At 41.9% G+C, this 18,217-nt stretch overlaps 1 protein-coding gene across 2 annotated transcripts in view; it reads right to left on the bottom strand.

The window, feature by feature from the left end:
* Positions 1 to 18,217, bottom strand: part of DPY19L1 (dpy-19 like C-mannosyltransferase 1) — a 272,489-nt gene that overhangs the window by 184,342 nt on the left and 69,930 nt on the right. For both annotated transcript variants that reach the window (XM_077269279.1, XM_077269278.1), the window contains exons 3-5: positions 13,256 to 13,343; positions 11,051 to 11,188; positions 8,473 to 8,593 (exon numbers count right to left, since the gene is read on the bottom strand). In XM_077269279.1, the coding sequence (XP_077125394.1) occupies positions 8,473 to 8,593; positions 11,051 to 11,188; positions 13,256 to 13,343 (347 nt within the window). The remainder of the gene's footprint in view (positions 1 to 8,472; positions 8,594 to 11,050; positions 11,189 to 13,255; positions 13,344 to 18,217) is intronic.

The following is an 18,217-nucleotide window of genomic DNA, read 5'->3' as shown; positions in this document are numbered from 1 at the left end:
CGGAGATAGTATATAAATTGTGATACACTCTGTTTAAAAATGATACTGTTGCTAGGGAATATACTCTACTGCTATTATGTTACTGTATCGGCTGGTTACATGGTGCTCTTCGGTCTTCTGCGAGTTACGAGACCTTTTGTGTAAGGATCTGCGGTCACGTGATTGTAAATGAGCAGTGTGTAGATAAAGGACCTTAGGTCATGGGACATATTACGCAAGCGCAGAGCCCACCCAAATATCTGAGGGCGATCTCTTACCAGTCTGCGCAGACACGGACCTTAGAGTCTCTTGGTCACTATAACAATGCCAGTACACGCGCATTGGGGACTGAACTCTCCTCAATAATACTTCTGGGTATTCAGAGACGCCGCACTGAATGCACGTGTACTCCATGCGGTGAGTCTGGCAATTATTTTGATTCAACAATTACTCTATACGTATATATTGGTAAACCACATTGAACACACTAGCCTCTTACTTGCCCCTGATGAAGTCACGGTAGTGACGATACGCGTCGGACTTACAGGACATGGTTTTAGTCCTCCAACTATCTCATTGTAAATGATTTATGGGATCTTGGGAATTGGTTGGAACCTAGGACTGGTATATGATTGGTAATGTATTTATGATATTAACAAATGCTGCTATATGGGATGCTGGAACGGTCCTCTTTAGAGGGTTGCGATGAGCATTTACTCTGGTATTTATAAGAATGAACATTCCTCTTAACAAATCCATAGGACTACAACATTCCCATGTTTTGTATCCACTTTGTATTTGGTGCCAATCTTCGGTTGTTAGAAATGTATTGGATTTATTAATATATATGTGATAGATGATTATCTGACCACTCTTTAATCAATATACAGACCCCTGGGATAGTCTATATTTCAGACTGAACCCTTATATGCATGATTGTTTGGTGCTATTAGGCTAATCATGGTTCCTGTTGGGTTAGTCCACATTGAGTGGCAATATTCTTTTAAATAATTCTTGTGTGTGTTTTTTGTGTGTATTAATAAAAATTGGATATATTTTCTAAAGGTGATCCCTGCTTCTTAGTATGTTCTCTTGTTTTTGGTTTCTAATACTCACCCTCCACGAGCCTGCATCTCCGTTGTCACGGCGCCGGCGGCTCTCCTCCCCTCTGCTCAGCAGTCATGTGGTACCTCTCATTAAGGTAATGAATATGTGCTCCACGCCTATAGGAGTGGAGATGCGCCCATATTCATTACTTTAATGAGCGGTACCATGTGACCGCTGAGCAGAGGGAAGGAGAGCTGCCGGCGCCGGGACAACGGAAATGCAGGGATGGAGATGCAGCGACGGAGGGCGAGTATGATCTCTTCTGTTAGCCGGCGGCTGCAGCTGTCACTGTGCCACAGCCACCGGCTCCTGCCGCTGCTATGCCGCTCCCCCTCCCCCCGCCAGTGTTCTGGACAATGACTGGTGTATAAGCAGAGGGGGGCCGTTTTCAGCACAAAAAATAGTGCTGAAAATCTCAGCTTATACACGAGTATATACAGTAATTCAAGGACCTTTCAGGTCATGTGACTGATCACTGTAAGCTGTGGAAGTGTAGTGTGTGTGTCTGTGTGTGTGTGTGTCTGTGTCTAAGACCTGGATGTCCATACATACATACAGTTGTGGCCAAAAGTATTGACACCCCTGCAATTCTGTCAGATAATACTCAGTTTCTTCCTGAAAATGATTGCAAACACAAATTCTTTGGTATTATTATCTTCATTTAATTTGTTTTAAATGAAAAAACACAAAAATAATTGTCCTAAAGCCAAATTGGATATAATTCCACACCAAACATAAAAAAGGGGTGGACAAAAGTATTGGCACTGTTCGAAAAATCATGTGATGCTTCTCTAATTTGTGTAATTAACAGCACCTGTAACTTACCTGTGGCACCTAACAGGTGTTGGCAATAACTAAATCACACTTGCAGCCAGTTGACATGGATTAAAGTTGACTCAACCTCTGTCCTGTGTCCTTGTGTGTACCACATTGAGCATGGAGAAAAAAAAGAAGACCAAAGAACTGTCTGAGGACTTGAGAAACCAAATTGTGAGGAAGCATGAGCAATCTCAAGGCTACAAGTCCATCTCCAAAGACCTGAATGTTCCTGTGTCTACCGTGCACAGTGTCATCAAGAAGTTTAAAGCCCATGGTACTGTGGCTAAACTCCCTAGATGTGGACGGAAAAGAAAAATTGACAAGAGATTTCAACGCAAGATTGTGCGGATGTTGGATAAAGAACCTCGACTAACATCCAAACAAGTTCCAGCTTCCCTGCAGTCCGAGGGTACAACAGTGTCAACACATACTCTCCGTCGGCGTCTGAATGAAAAGGGACTGTATGGTAGGAGACCCAGGAAGACCCCACTTCTTACCCCGAGACATAAAAAAGCCAGGCTGGAGTTTGCCAAAACTTACCTGAAAAAGCCTAAAACGTTTTGGAAGAATCTTCTCTGGTCAGATGAGACAAAAGTAGAGCTTTTTGGGCAAAGGCATCAACATAGAGTTTACAGGAGAAAAAAAGAGGCAATCAAAGAAAAGAACACGGTCCCTACAGTCAAACATGGCGGAGGTTCCCTGATGTTTTGGGATTGCTTTGCTGCCTCTTGCACTGGACTGCTTGACCATGTGCATGGCATTATGAAGTCTGAAGACTACCAACAAATTTTGCAGCATAATGTAGGGCCCAGTGTGAGAAAGCTGGGTCTCCCTCAGAGGTCATGGGTCTTCCAGCAGGACAATGACCCAAAACACACTTCAAAAAGCACTAGAAAATGGTTTGAGAGAAAGCACTGGAGACTTCTAAGGTGGCCAGCAATGAGTCCAGACCTGAATCCCATAGAACACCTGTGGAGAGATCTAAAAATGGCACTTTGGAGAAGGCACCCTTCAAATATCAGGGACCTGGAGTAGTTTGCCAAAGAAGAATGGTCTAAAATTCCAGCAGAGCATTGTAAGAAACTCATTGATGGTTACCGGAAGCGGTTGGTTGCACTTATTTTGGCTAAAGGTTGTGCAATCAAGTATTAGGCTGAGGGTGCCAATACTTTTGTCTGGCCCATTTTTGGAGTTTTGTGTGAAATGATCAATGTTTTGCTTTTTGCTTCATTCTCTTTTGTGTTTTTTCATTTAAGACAAATTAAATGAAGATAATAATACCAAATAATTTGTGTTTGCAATCACTTTCAGGAAGAAACTGAGTATTATCTGAAAGAATTGCAGGGGTGTCAATACTTTTGGCCACAACTGTAGTACTTTGGGTGCTTCACTGAGTAAAATAAGGAGAGCTTACAAATGTAGATAAGCTAATAGAGTATCGCTCATGCATGGGCTACAAATACTGGGTGTGAAGGAGGATAGTTAGTAGCTGTAATGCCGGCCTGATTGCATTGAAGCCGAGCTGTGTGTATAATACAAATTGCTGAGGGACACTAAAAATTGCTTATTACCTCTCTATTCTACTCTAGTACATTAAAATTAGTGATAATGACCAGTCCAATTTACATCACCAGGGAAGTTTTATTTAACAGAAAAAATGTTTTTTCTATTTTCTGCTATCTAAATTTGGGTGCGTGTTATAGTAAGGTGCGTCTTATAGTCAGAAAAACACGGTAAATGGTATTTTTAAATGAGATAGATTACTTTTAAGTCTTACTTAATCTCAACTTTATCACCCTTTGCTTGGCAGTTGTTCTACTTTTTGCCCAGTCTGCATCTCAGCTTTAGGCCAGACTCACACGTTCAGTATTTGGTCAGTATTTTACATAAAGCTCCTCCTACTGTAGGGCCCTAAATTCCCGGATATCCAGCCCCAATAATCCCCTTAGATGCTGATTTCATGCCTACCAGCGTAGGTTGGCACCCTAGTTAAAGTTGACGATGTGGAGCCCCCACTCGAAGGAGACTTTCTCTATGTAAACCTGGCCAGCCATAGAGTGAAATACCCAAAAACACACATATGATATCAAAACCCCTGGAGAACAGAAGGAGTCCCAGAAGATTGGAGAAGGGCAAATGCTGTCCCTATCTTTAAAAAAGGAAAGAAAATGGGGCCAGGAAATTACCTTCAGAGGAAAAAGTTCCCCTACATTTAATTCTCTGCACATCAACTTCCCTCCTGGTTTGGTAGCATAGTTAACATGCGGAGAATTAAATGTAAGGGCACTGTTCCAGGTTACTCGTTATTTATTTAATCAACTAATAAAATCTACATCTACACCCAGAACCCAAATTCCTGCTGCAGTGGTGATGTCCTAAGCAGGACAATCATGGCAATAATGCAAAAAAAAAGTATATGGAGATGTGCGCCTTGCTTATTCGTGATTTGCAGATTTGGTGCAGGTATACGTCTGCATCATGTCAATATTTCAGCGTTTTTGCTGGAGATTTCACTCATAATGAGTGGGGAAAACTCTGCACCAAAAAAAAAAAAAAGTAAAAACACATCAAAAAGGTGCCTATTTTATGTGCATTTTTCCTTCCAAAAGATGCGGAAATGATGCAGAAATTTCAGCACAAGATACTTAACATATAAACATTGCTGCTTAGTATAGATAAAAGGTTTTCTGGCCAAATACAGGGAACTATTATTTCCACGATGTAAAGATACATAAAGGCTTCATCTGGATCAAGTTTTGCAGCCATGACTACCAACAAGAATCACAAATGTAATACAGTGATTAAACTATTTTTTGTTATTTAATTACTGATCAGACATTGTAAAGTTAATAATTAGTGATGAGCGAACGTGCTCGGATAAGGGTTATCCGAAGATGCTCAGATGCTAACCGAATGTCTTCAACGTGCTCTTATACGAGCACGTTCGCTCATCACTATTAATAATATTTGCAATATACTTAATTAAAAGTATTAATACAATATCTCAACCTATGTGATTATTGACCACAGGCAGAAGGAAGTGCTACAAAATAAAGGTTAAAAAAATAATTTTTATTAATAGGACAGTAAAAATAAATTAAAATTCAAGAAAAATGCAGGATAAAAGAATGAGGGATTGTGACTCATGACGTCCTATCCCTTGACACGCCTCTAGAAGATGGGCGAAATGTGTGCGTCGGGGCTGAGGGACGTGGATTCCTTTACTTCATTTTTTTTTTCTTTGCGTGGCATTTATTCATGTAAAATAACCTAATTTTTTGCTTCCTCGTCTTTGGGTGATTCTGTACCTCTTATCTCCAGTCTTACCCCCACAGAGGGTTTTTGATAACTGTGGTCCTGTTTGGCATTAAAATTAAGGTGAAATCCTGGCTTCCCTTTTTGCACTACAATGTGTGCAGAATTATTAGGCAAGTTGTATTTTGATCACACAATACTTTTTATACATGTTGTCCTACTCCAAGCTGTTCAGGCTTGAGAGCCAACTATCAATTAAGTAAATCAGGTGATGTGCATCTCTGTAATGAGGACGGGTGTTGTCTAATTACATCAAAACCCTATATAAATGTGTGCTTAACTATTAGGCAACTTCCTTTCCTTTGGCAAAATGGGTCAGAAGAGAGATTTGACGGGCTCTGAAAAGTCCAAAATTGTGAGATTTCTTGCAGAGGGATACAGCAGTCTTGAAATTGCCAAACTTTTGAAGCGTGATCACCTAACAATCAAGTGTTTCATGGCAAATAGCCAACAGGGTCGCAAGAAGCGCGTTGGGCAAAAAAGGCGCAAAATAACTGCCCATGAATTGAGGAAAATCAAGCGTGAAGCTGCCAAGATGCCATTTGCTACCAGTTTTGCCATATTTCAGAGCTGCAACGTTACTGGAGTAACAAAAGCACAAGGTGTGCGATACTCAGGGACATGGCCAAGGTAAGGAAGGCTGAAAAATGACCACGTTTGAACAAGAAACATAAGATAAAACGTCAAGACTGTCCCAAGAAATATCTTAAGACTGACTTTTCAAAGGTTTTATGGACTGATGAAATGAGAATGACTCTTGATGGGCCAGATGGATGGACCAGAGGCTGGATCAGTAAAGGGCAGAGAGCTCCACTCCGACTTGGACGCCAGCAAGGTGGAGGTGGGGTACTGGTATGGGCTGGTATCATCAAAGATGAACTTGTGGGACCTTTTCGGTTTGAGGATGGAGTGAAGCTCAACTCCCAGACCTACTGACAGTTTCTGGAAGACAACTTCTTCAAGAAGGTACAGTATCGTTCAAGAAAAACATGATTTCCATGCAGGACAATGCTCCATCACATGCCACTACTCCACAGTGTGGCTGGCCAGTAAAGGTCTCAAAGAAGAAAAAATAATGACATGGCCCCCTTGTTCACCTGATCTGAACCCCATAGAGAACCTGTGGTCCCTCATAAAATGTGAGATCTACAGGGAGGGAAAACAGTCCACCTCTCGGAACAGTGTCTGGGAGGCTGTGGTGGCTGCTGCACGCAATGTTGATTGTAAACAAATCAAGCAACTGACAGAATCTATGGATGGAAGGCTGCTGAGTGTCATCATAAAGAAAGGTGGCTATATTGGACACTAATTTTGGGGGTGTTTGTTTTTGCATGTCAGAAATGTTTATTTCTAAATTTTGTGCAGTTATCTTGGTTTACCTGGTGAAAATAAACAAGTGAGATGGGAATATATTTGGTTTTTATTAAGTTACCTAATAATTCTGCACAGTAATAGTTACCTGCACAAACAGATATCCTCCTAAGATAGCCAAATCTAAAAAAAAAAAAAAAAAACTCACTCCAAATTCCAAAAATATTAAGCTTTGATATTTATGAGTCTTTTGGGTTGATTGAGAACATAGTTGTTGATCAATAATAAAAATAATCCTCTAAAATACAACTTGCCTAATAATTCTGCACACAGTGTATGCTCGATTCAGCAGTAACCAGCATTGCCTACATGGACTCACTATTTCAAATGGCCTTTTCCAAGGAAAAAGACTATACAGTGATATAGTTTGTAACTACCCTCTGCAGCAAAATAACCTTTATAATAAACTATATGTATATGTAAAATTAACTTTTGTAAACATAATGTAATTAAATGCATATAGGAGTCAAATCTATTTATTATATACGGATACTTCGTATGCACTTTAGGTTTTTGCTTTGTGCTTGCCAGAGTGCATACTGTGGAGACACTATACAGAACTATCATTTATATATACGGTACATGCTGAAGCATTATTTTTGAGGGTTATTTGTCCTGTTTTACAAAGTATACTTGGCGAGTCCCAATCCCTCATTCTTTTATCCTGCACTTTTCTTGAATTTTAATTTATTTTTACTGTCATATTAATAAAAAAAAAATTTTAACCTCTATTTTGTCCTTCTGCCTGTGGTCAGTCAATAAGCACATAGGTTGAGATATTGTATCAATTGCTTACAGGAAGTGTATCTATTGCTACAGGATTACTGTATTACTAGGACATTAAAGGGAACTTGTGACCCCTGCCAGGTCATTTTTAAGTAAAGGAGCCACGTTCAGCAGCACTAAGGCTGCATTCTGTGAAGGTGGCTCTTATGTTTCAGATCCCTAGTAACACAAATATTGTCTTTTATAAATTGCGTCCCATACCTGTATTGAGTCACATAGGTATGGTGTCTCCCCCTGTTTCAGCCCCCTCCCATCATCCCCCTTTCGTCTGTGCGCCGCTTCCTGTGTTGATGCCCAGCGCCTGCGCTTTGCCAACAGTTCTCGGGCATGCGCAGTGCGTGCTGCCCAGGAACTGACATCAGGCTATCGCTCCTGTGTCTTGCGGAGGCCCCAGATTCTGCCCCGCAGTGTTTTATGATGTATTCACACTGCGGCACTGGGAATCTGGTGCCTGCGCAGTGGAGCGGGTCACCGTGCTCCATTGAAGATAGTGCCGAAGTCTCGCAGAGCCCCCACAGCACCGGACATCACCCACAGTACCGCACACCACCCGCAGCGGCGTGCCGCACATCCGAACCCTCCCTCATCCCAGCCTGCAGCAACGCTCCACTCTTGCCTCCTCCTGCAGCGACCCTGGGACCCTGCTTCACCACAGCCACCACCCCCGGTAAGCAATAAGACGCATGGATTATAAGAAGCACCACCATTTTATTTAAAAATGTTTCTTTTTTTCCTATTTTTCTCTTCAAAATTTGGGGTTCGTCTTATAATCCGAAAAAAAACAGTACATACTTAGAGAGCCTAAAAAAAGACTCATGTCTTTGGAACCAAATGACCGATTTAAAAAAAAAAAAAAAGACAAAACACATAATTATATAGCAGCAAAAATTGTTAACTTTTGATCTTGGGGCCAGGTCATCTTTATATACGCCAATTTCTAGACTGCAAATTTATACTACAGGGTTTGGAATAAATTATACATGGATTTTCTGAGCCGCTCCTTATCTGTCGAATCCACAATGTGTCTGCTTTGGGCATATTAGCTTTGTAATAAAACATTTACTTGTTGAGGATAATTTCCGGTCTGTAACTTACCTTCACAGCTTTCTACAGGACTGAGATCATTGCCCCGATTTACTGTCCAGCATATCTTGGTCCTGATGCCAACAGCACTCATTGTCGCTGTGTAAATGCGGAACAAGCCGGCTAGGATCACCTGCGTGGAGAATGGGATTTGCAGTCATGTGGAAAAAGCCTTTATTGTCCTTACAGATTTGCCAAAAAATCTTATTACTGTATTCGTTGCCAATTTTTAAACAAACACTGACGTTTAGCAATCAAAACCCCTGCAGCAAAATACAGCACCAAAATGAAAATCGGAGTATGAGAAGTGCAGTCACTACATCTAACTGGGTTTTTTTTACCATTATTTCATAGGCTACACAAAATATATTTATGCATTACATCTGCCAACATATATGTCTACATATTCATAAAGCATCATCATCATATTCCACAGCACTTTATCGACATTATCATCACTGGCCTCCTAATCTAAATTCCATATCAGTATGTTCTTGGGAGCGTTGGAGGAATCCCAGGCAATCATGGAGAGAACGTAAAAGCTACAATGAATCTGATGTTTGTGCAGATATATCAGTGAATTTACAGCTCTGAAAAGCAGTGAATGAAATCTGCAGTTAGACATAATGTGTGCATGTTTGCTAGAAAAAAATACAAATTATCATCCCATTTTTGATATTTGATCCCCGAGATTCCATAATGAATTGTTCTCATGGTTTGTAGATAGTGGTTCAAACTTTTTTGAGGTCTGGTCTCAGCAAAAGGGGTAATTACATGCAGGACATAAAAATTCATCTACATATGCTTATTGAGGCCGATGGGGTCAACAACTCTTCATGCAAATTAGCGATGAGCGAACGTGCTGAGATAAGGCGTTATCATGTGTGTGCTAACCGAGTGACTTCAGCGTGCTCGAATAATATGTCCGTGTCACAGTAGCTGCATGTCTCGTGGCTGTTCGATAGCCGCAACACATGTAGGGGTTGCCCACCAGCTGCAACTCATGCAGCCACAGGGACTAGAAGATTCGAGCACGCTGAGGTCACTCGGTTAGCACCTGAGCATGCTCAGATAACACCTTATCCCAGCACATTCGCTCATCACTAATGCTAATATGAAAAGGTTTCTCCCATCTCAGGCTTTTGTGCCTGTCATGGGAATATCTGCACCAGGTTAAGAATATGAAAGCGGAGTCTATGAGAACAGTCAAGCGCTACTGCTCGACACATTTTGCGAAACTACCATAGAAATGAACAGAGGTTACAGCCGCTGAGTGAGCTATGATGGTATAATGACGGAAGTAACCCTTTAAGCTGTGCACCCTCCTGATAACAATAAAGGATGCTGTAATGCATCTACACTAAAAATGCTGTTTCAAGCCTACAACTCCTTAGTGTGGTCTGAACCTGAGTTATCGTCTACTAACTTCTGTTTGTCTACTAATTTTTTGTTAAGTGTTGAGGGTCACTTTAAAGCTAATGTATCATCAGAAAATGACCAATTGTTTAAATTAGGTTTTTGTGTTAAATTATATATTTTTTAATTTTGGCAATTTTTGTTTATTACAGTCTATATTTAAAAAGAAAAAAAAAAAGTAATAAAAATCTTGCAATTTTCACACTGGCCATTGTGGATATTTTAGACTCACCCTTCTTGTTCTATCAGTCAGCATTTTCAGAAGTCTCATTATCATCATAGTGTCACGAAGTTACCGCGACAGTGTAGAGCCGAAGACTATAGCATCTGATTGCTTCTACTCCGGCACTGAGAAGAAGCACTTCTTCGTCATATTAAATGGGTTTATTTCTTCTGGCATCCCAGGGGTTAATCAGCCACATTGGAAATCCATGTTCTCAGCTGTGTTCGATTAACCACTCCTTTACCCTTCATAATCTGGGCTCTGTTACTAATCCTCATCAGACAAGCATTTGCTGCATGGTTAAATGGAGGGAGAGGAGTTCATATCGGAAGGAGTGCTGGAGGAGTTATCTGTGACTGGTGCTTGGTTTGTATGTGTGGTAATTCCTTATCCTTCTCAATTATGTTTATTCCCCTAACTTCACACCCCGGTGGATTCCTCTGTTATATGTGAACAAATATTTTGTATACCTGGAGTTTTGTGTTAACCCTTGTTTGTGTTGCCCTGTTGGTCGGGTTGGTGTAATTATGATGCACAGTAGCAATCGCTATCAAGGTACATATGGATTTTCTGGAAAAACAGGTAGTATGAGTCTAGAAAATTTTTAATGTATAATTTTAATTTCATTACATATTGTGATAAGAACAAAAAACAACATTGTCAATTAAAAAAAAAAAACATTGAACATAAAAAACCCCTGATGTAAACAGTAGGTAATTTTCTGATGATACTTTCTCTTTACATTAATAAATCAACAGGTTTAAAAGGGTTGATGTTATTACTTACAAGAAATGAAACTACCAAAGCTTAATTGGAAGCTAGTATATACTGTATATGCTGATAGCAAAATAACACAACAGAAATAAGCTTAAAATAAAAAAATAATATAAATATGTTATCAATATAACAAAAAATGAATTTAGGAACCAAACCTCTTGTACATTTTCTTACCTCTGGGTAGAGATTAAATCTTTTCAATGTATTTATTACATTAGGATATTCTGTAACATTATCATTCATTATCAACTGAAAACCAGAAAAATATGATGGAGCTTCAATGATGGATTTGAAGTAAGAATAATAAAGACCCTATCAAGAAATATATGAAAAAAAAACTCAGTAACAGAATTTTAACACATAAAAAAACATTACTTTAACATTATTTATAGAAAAAAAAATTGGGGGGAATGTGGTCTGTTGTTTTCAATCTGACCTTTAAAAGGAACCTGTGTCGAGATTCATGGGTCGAACTATGGGTGGCATGAATCAGAGCAGTCTGACTGCAGTCGTGTATGTTTTAGGCCTGTTTCACACGTCAGCGGCTCCGGTACGTGTGGTGACAGTTTCCTCACGTACCGGAGACACTGACTCACGTAGACACATTACAATAAATGTGTCTCTGCACATGTCAGCGTGTTTTCACGGACCGTGTGTCCGTTTGAAAAACACGGAGACATGTCAGTGTTCGTGGGAGCGCACGGATCACATGGACCCATTAAAGTCAATGGGTGCGTGTCAACACGTACCGCACACGGATGCCGTCCGTGTGCCGACTGAGGACCACATAGACCTTGCAGGAGACAGCGCTAGAGTTAAGCGCTGTCCCCTCTGCATGTAGTGCTGAAGCCCAAATTCATTCCTTCTCCCCAGCAGCGTTCGCTGGAGAGAAGGAATGAAAAATCAATGTTTTTTTATTTTTTTTGTGTTTAAAATAAAGTTCCTGGTCGCCTCCCACCCCCTGTGCGCCCGCCCGCTTGCATTAAAATACTTACCCAGCTCCCGCGATGCTTCCACTCAGCGCCGCAGCTTGTCCTGTGTGAGCGGTCACGTGGTACCGCTCATTACAGTGATGAATATGCGGCTCCACCTCCCATAGGGGTGGAGCCGCATATTCATCACTGTAATGACCGCTCACAGGACAAGCTGCCAGCGCTGAGGAAGCATCGCGGGAGCTGGGTGAGTATTTTAATGCAAGCGGGCGGGCGCACAGGGGGAGGGAGGCGGGAGGTGACCAGGAACTTTATTTTAAACACAAAAAAAATTAAAAAAACATTGATTTTTCATTCCTTTTCTCCAGCGAACGCTTCTGGGGAGAAGGAATGAATGCGTGCTTCAGCACCACACGCAGGGGGGACAGCGCTTAACTCCAGCGCTGTCTCCTGCACGGTCCGTGTGGTCCTCAGTCTGCACAAGGGCGGCACACGGCTGCTGCACATGTGCCACACTGATGTGCCACGTGAGCACACGGACGCGGATAACTCCGGTACCGATTTTTCCGGTACCGGAATTATCTGGACGTGTGAGACTGGCCTTACTCTGTTTTAGAGAAATTTGAAAAAAGTTGGATGGGAACCATACGGAGAGACCTGTCTAGTCTGATGACATCCCCGGTTGACTTCTTTTCCCACTCCAATTGAACGACAGGTCACTCCCTATGTATGCACATGGAAGCGACCTGTTAATAAATTGGAGTGGGGAGCAGACGACCAGGTGTCATGCCGGACTAGTCAGGTCTTTCCCTGTTGTCCCTGGCAGACTTTTAAAACGATAGTTTCTCTGAAAAACTGTAGAATTTTAGAGTAAAACATACGTGGCTGACATTGCACAGCCAGGCCCTGATTCATGGTGTCCTTAGATTGGGCAGGATGATTCTATAGATTTCCTTTAATGCCACATTCATACACCTATTGGTCACAGTCTTTGATTCACTTGTCCAGTCGTGGGCATCCAGAACCAAACTCAACAGTCTCATAGCCATATATGAGGTTTTCAAGTTCGGCTTCGAAAAAGAGTAGCCAATTCGGGATTTGTACTCTGACTGAGACACGCACATGTGTGAATCCAGCCGTAAATTGAGATATTTCTCAAAACAGTCATAATCTTTTGGCCATTTTTCTGACAGATTTAAGCCTACAAAGCATCAGTGCTCGAAACACCTTGAAAATGGAATTTGAAATTCATATGGAACAATAAAGTTACTTCCAACTCTGGCAAGAACTAGTTATGATTAGTAATGTTATGATTTTTTTTTTTTTTAAACCAGTATGAGATTATGATAAATTCTGAATCAAATCATCTTAGTTGCCTTTCATAAACTGATGTACAAAGAAATCTTTTTTGGCAAATATATATTAATTTCAGATGCTGAAAACGAACCATTTCAGTACGGAAGGCCATCTCTCGCTCCAAAGTAGAAAGATGAGAAAAATGACGGTCATTTTCAAAAAGGGTTGATATGTAAACGCTGGGGGAGAAAAACATGAACATGTAAACTTAAATGAACCATAAATAATACATAAACCATTCTCAATGTTATTTAGCAAAAATAATAATAAATGTAAACTATGGCAAATCTGCTACATAATGTTTAAGCTTTCTTCCCGTATATCTATGATAATGTTCTCCTAAAACAAAACATATTATACGTGCTAAACTATTTCTTAAACGAGTCCTGAAACCAGCTTTCAGTCAGTAGTAGCCAATTAGAGGCAGCAGCCTGGTCACTGGTAGTTAGTCTGAAGCTTCAGTGCTAGAGCGGGGAGCCAAGTGGTGCAGTGAGTATGAATCCTTTTATTGCTTTAACTGCTTAGCTGTCCAATGCAGCATTTCCTTTTGGAGCAGAGAACCTCTTTAACGGCTGGATGGTTTTACGAAAACAGAGTGCTAATTAATAGTTAACAAGCCATTCCAAATTAATTTATAATGATGCAGCAGAAAGCTGCTAAAACATTTAGGAAGCGGCTTCTTAGCAGACGCACTTCAGACATGTACTACATGTTCTCAGCATGTCACCCTAGCCTTCAGGCTTCATGCTGCCAGGGAGAATGAAAACTTACCGTACATAAAAGGGCATGTCTTTTGTTAACATTCATGGAAAATAATTTGGTATTTATCACTTGATGAATTTATTCACTAGTGAAACTACCAAAAAAAAAAAAGAAATTAAAATACCGTATTTTCCGGCGTATAAGGCGACTTTTTAACCCCCGAAAATCTTCTTAAAAGTCGGGGGTCGTCTTATACGCCGGGAATCGTCTTGTACGCCGGTGTATATGGTGGGTGGGGAGGGGGAGTGATCCTGATGACGAGGGGGCGTCTCACAGGAAAGTGAGTAATCCCCATTACCTTATCCTAGCGGTGCAGCGTGGGGGTGTCAGTGCTGGGAGCGGCTGTGTTCTGGTGCGGCGGCTCCTCTTCTGTGTGGGGCCTCTGTGCTGTGGGGTGGCGGCGGCAGCGGCGTATCTTTATCCAGTTGGGGCTCCTCCGGCATCTCCTTAGCCCTGGAGGCCCCGCCGCAACTCCATCGGTGCAATGTGGTGGCCTCCGGGAAAATGGCCGCTGCTCAGATTCAGATCTCGTGTCCCGAGATTTCGGGACGAGATCTGAATCTGAGCAGCGGCCATTTTCCCGGAGGCCACCGCATCGCACCTATTGAGCTGCCTCCGGGAAAATGGCCGCTGCATTGCACCGATGGAGTTGCGGCGGTGCCTCCAGGGCTAAGGAGATGCCGGAGGAGCCCCAACTGGATAAAGATATGCCGCCGCCACCGCCACCCCACAGCACAGAGGCCCCACACAGAAGAGGAGCCGCCTCACCAGAGCACAGCAGCCGCCGCACCAGAGCACAGCAGCCGCCGCCGCCACTCCCAGCACTGAGACCCCCACGCTGCACCGCTACGATAAGGTAATGGGGGATACTCACTTTCCTGTGAGACGCCCCCTCGTCATCAGGATCACTCCCTCCCCCCCCCAAAAGGCACATATTCACCGGCCCTATAAGACGACATAGGGTGTATAAGAAGACCCCCGACTTTTAAGAAGATTTTATATTTTAACTGGTAAAGTTGGGGGGTCGTCTTATACGCCCAGTCGTCTTATACGCCGGAAAATACGGTATGTTTTTTAAAAGAGAACTTTTTAGGCGATTCATGCTGCCTGAATGATAGGTAGCATTTACAGAGTTTTGAATAATGAAGAGATTAGTCCCTGGGGTGGGTCCCCATTGGCTTCCCCCATGCAATTCTTTCCCTTTATCAATAAAGAAGAGCCAGCAGGGAGAAGACAGTAGGTAATCACTGCAATTATTAATTTGGGCTTTCCAGCTCCTGTATAATGTTTTCTCAGAAATGCTACAGGGTTTTAGAGTGGAAAATAAATATATGCAGTAAGGAAGCTACATGGGCTGCAAATTGTCCATTTTTTATGCTCAACCATGTTCGAAGTTCTTCTCTACACTGCTGTCATCCAGTGAGGAGGAATATGACGCTCCAGACCCCCAATCTAATGATCAGTGAGGGCCTATAGATTAGAGTTGTCACTTTTCCTTTGGATAGGTAATAAATGCAATTTATGGGCAAGTCTTAGTTACTTACCGGTAATGGTATTTTTTTGGAGTCTATGACAGCACCACAAGAGAGGGAATCTGCCCTTCAGGGAAAGGAAACCAACAGACATAAAAGGGCGGCACCTTTCCCACGCATCAGTTAGATTACAGAGCCTGAGAGGACCTCCATGATTGATGGCACAAATATATAACACCCTAATACCTGATAATTTCACACTCGTGAATACTTACAAGAGGAAGACTTGCACACCCACACGTGAAGGGAGGGAATCTATGGGTGCTGTCATGGGCTCTGAAAAATACCATTACCGGTAAGTAACTAAGACTTTATTCGGTCTCCCATGACAGCACCACGAGAGAATTACAGAGAGGCACTAATTTTCTTAGGGAGGGACCACAGCCTGCAGCACCCTTATACCAAAGGTGAGATCTGAAGAGGCACCCATATAAAACCTATAGTGGGAATGGAAAGTATTCCGACCCCATTACATTTTTCTCTCTTTGTTTCATTGCAGCCATTTGGTAAATTCAAAAAAGTTAATTTTTTTTCTCATTAATGTACACTCTGCACCCCATCTTGACTGAAAAAAAAAAAAAAAAACAAATGTAGAAATGTTGGCAAATTTAATAAAAAAAAGAAAAACTGAAATATCACATGGTCATAAGTATTCAGACCCTTTGCTCAGACACTCATATGTAAGTTACTTGCTGTCCATTTCCTTGTGATCCTCCTTGAGATGGAGGCCAGCTATGTTTAATTAAACTGATAGGACTTGATTTGGAAAGGCACACACCTGTCTATATAAGACCTCACAGCTCACAGTGCATGTCACACCAAATGAGAATTGTGAGGTCAAAAGAACTGGTTAAGCAGCTCAGAGACAGAATTGTGGCAAGGCACAGATCTGGCCAAGGTTACAAAACAATTTCTGCAGTACTCAAGGTTCCTAAGAGCACAGTGGCCTCAGTAATCCTTAAATGGACGAAGTTTGGGACCACCAGAAGTCTTCCTAGACCTGGCCGTCCAGCCAAACAGAGCAATTGTGGGAGAAGAGTCTTGGTGAGAGAGGTAAAGAAGAACCCTAAGATCACTGTGGCTGAGCTCCAGAGATGCAGTAGGTAATTGGGAGAAAGTTCCACAAAGTCAACTATCAATGCAGCCCTCCACTAGTCGGGCCTATATGGCAGAGTGGCCAGACGGAAGCCTCTCCTCAGTGCACGATATATGAAAGCCTGCATAGAGTTTGCTAAATAACACATAAAGGACTTTCAGACTATGAGAAATAAGATTCTCTGGTCTGATGAGATGAAGATATACCTTTTTGGTGATAATTCTAAGCTGTATGTGTGGAGAAAACCAGGCACTGCTCATCACCTGCCCAATCCCAACAGTGAAACATGGTGGTGGAAGCATTATGCTATGGGGTGTTTTTCAGCTGCAGGGACAGGACGACTGGTCGTCATTGACGGAAACATGAACGCGGCCAAGTACAGAGATATCCTTGATGAAAACCTCTCCCAGAGTGCTCTGGACCTCAGACTTGGCCGAAGGTTCGCCTTCCAACAAGACAATGACCCCAAGCACACAGCTAAAATAACAAAGCAGTGGCTTCAGAACAACTCTGTGACCATTCTTGACTGGTCCAGCCAGAGTCCTGACCTAAACCCAATTGAGCATCTCTGGAGAAACCTGAAAATGGCTGTCCACCAACGTTCACCATCCAACATGACAGAACTGGAGAGGATCTGCAAGGAAGAATGGCAGAGGATCCCCAAATTCAGGTGTGAAAAACTTGTTGCATCATTCCCAAGAAGACTCATGGCTGTACTAGCTCAAAAGGGTGCTTCTACTCAATACTGAGCAAAGGGTCTGAATACTTATGACCATGTGATATTTCAGTTCTTCTTTTTTAACAAAGTTTGCAAAAATTACTACATTTGTTTTTTTCAGTCAAGATGGGGTGCGGAGTGTACCATTAATGCATAAAAAGATGAACTTTTTTTGAATTTACCAAATGGCTGCAATGAAACAAACAGTGAAAAATTTAAAGGGGTATGAATACTTTCCGTACCCACTGTATAATGTTTATAAAAGGTGGAATGAGAAGACTATGTAGCTGCCTTACCGTATATACTCGAGTATAAGCCGACCCGAGTATAAGCCGACCCCCCTAATTTTGCCACAAAAAACTGGGAAAATTTATTGACTCGAGTATAAGCCTAGGGTGGAAAATGCAGCAGCTACCGGTGAATTTCAAAATTAAAAATAGATGCTCCATACTGTTCATTATGGCCCCATAGATGCTCCACATAAAGCTGTGCCACATATAATGCTCTGCACTGTTCATTATGGCCCCATGGATGCTTTCACATAAAGCTGTGCCATATATAATGCTCTGCACCGTTCAGTATAGCCCCATAGACGTTCCACATAAAGCTGCCCCATATATAATGCTCTGCACAGTTCATTATGGCCCCATAGATGCTCCATAGAAAACTGTGCCATATACAATGCTCTGCACCTTTGATTATGGCCCCATAGATAGCTGTGCCATATACAATGCTCTGCACCTTTGATTATGGCCCCATAGATAGCTGTGCCATATACAATGCTCTGCACCTTTGATTATGGCCCCATAGATAGCTGTGCCATATACAATGCTCTGCACCTTTGATTATGGCCCCATAGATAGCTGTGCCATATACAATGCTCTGCACCTTTGATTATGGCCCCATAGATAGCTGTGCCATATACAATGCTCTGCACCTTTGATT

The sequence above is a fragment of the Ranitomeya variabilis genome, chromosome 6 (assembly GCF_051348905.1).
Source record: "Ranitomeya variabilis isolate aRanVar5 chromosome 6, aRanVar5.hap1, whole genome shotgun sequence".
NCBI classification, from domain to species: Eukaryota; Metazoa; Chordata; class Amphibia; order Anura; family Dendrobatidae; genus Ranitomeya; species Ranitomeya variabilis.
The sequence above is the reverse complement of the archived record's forward strand: the minus strand, read 5'-3'. Positions and strand labels throughout refer to the sequence as shown.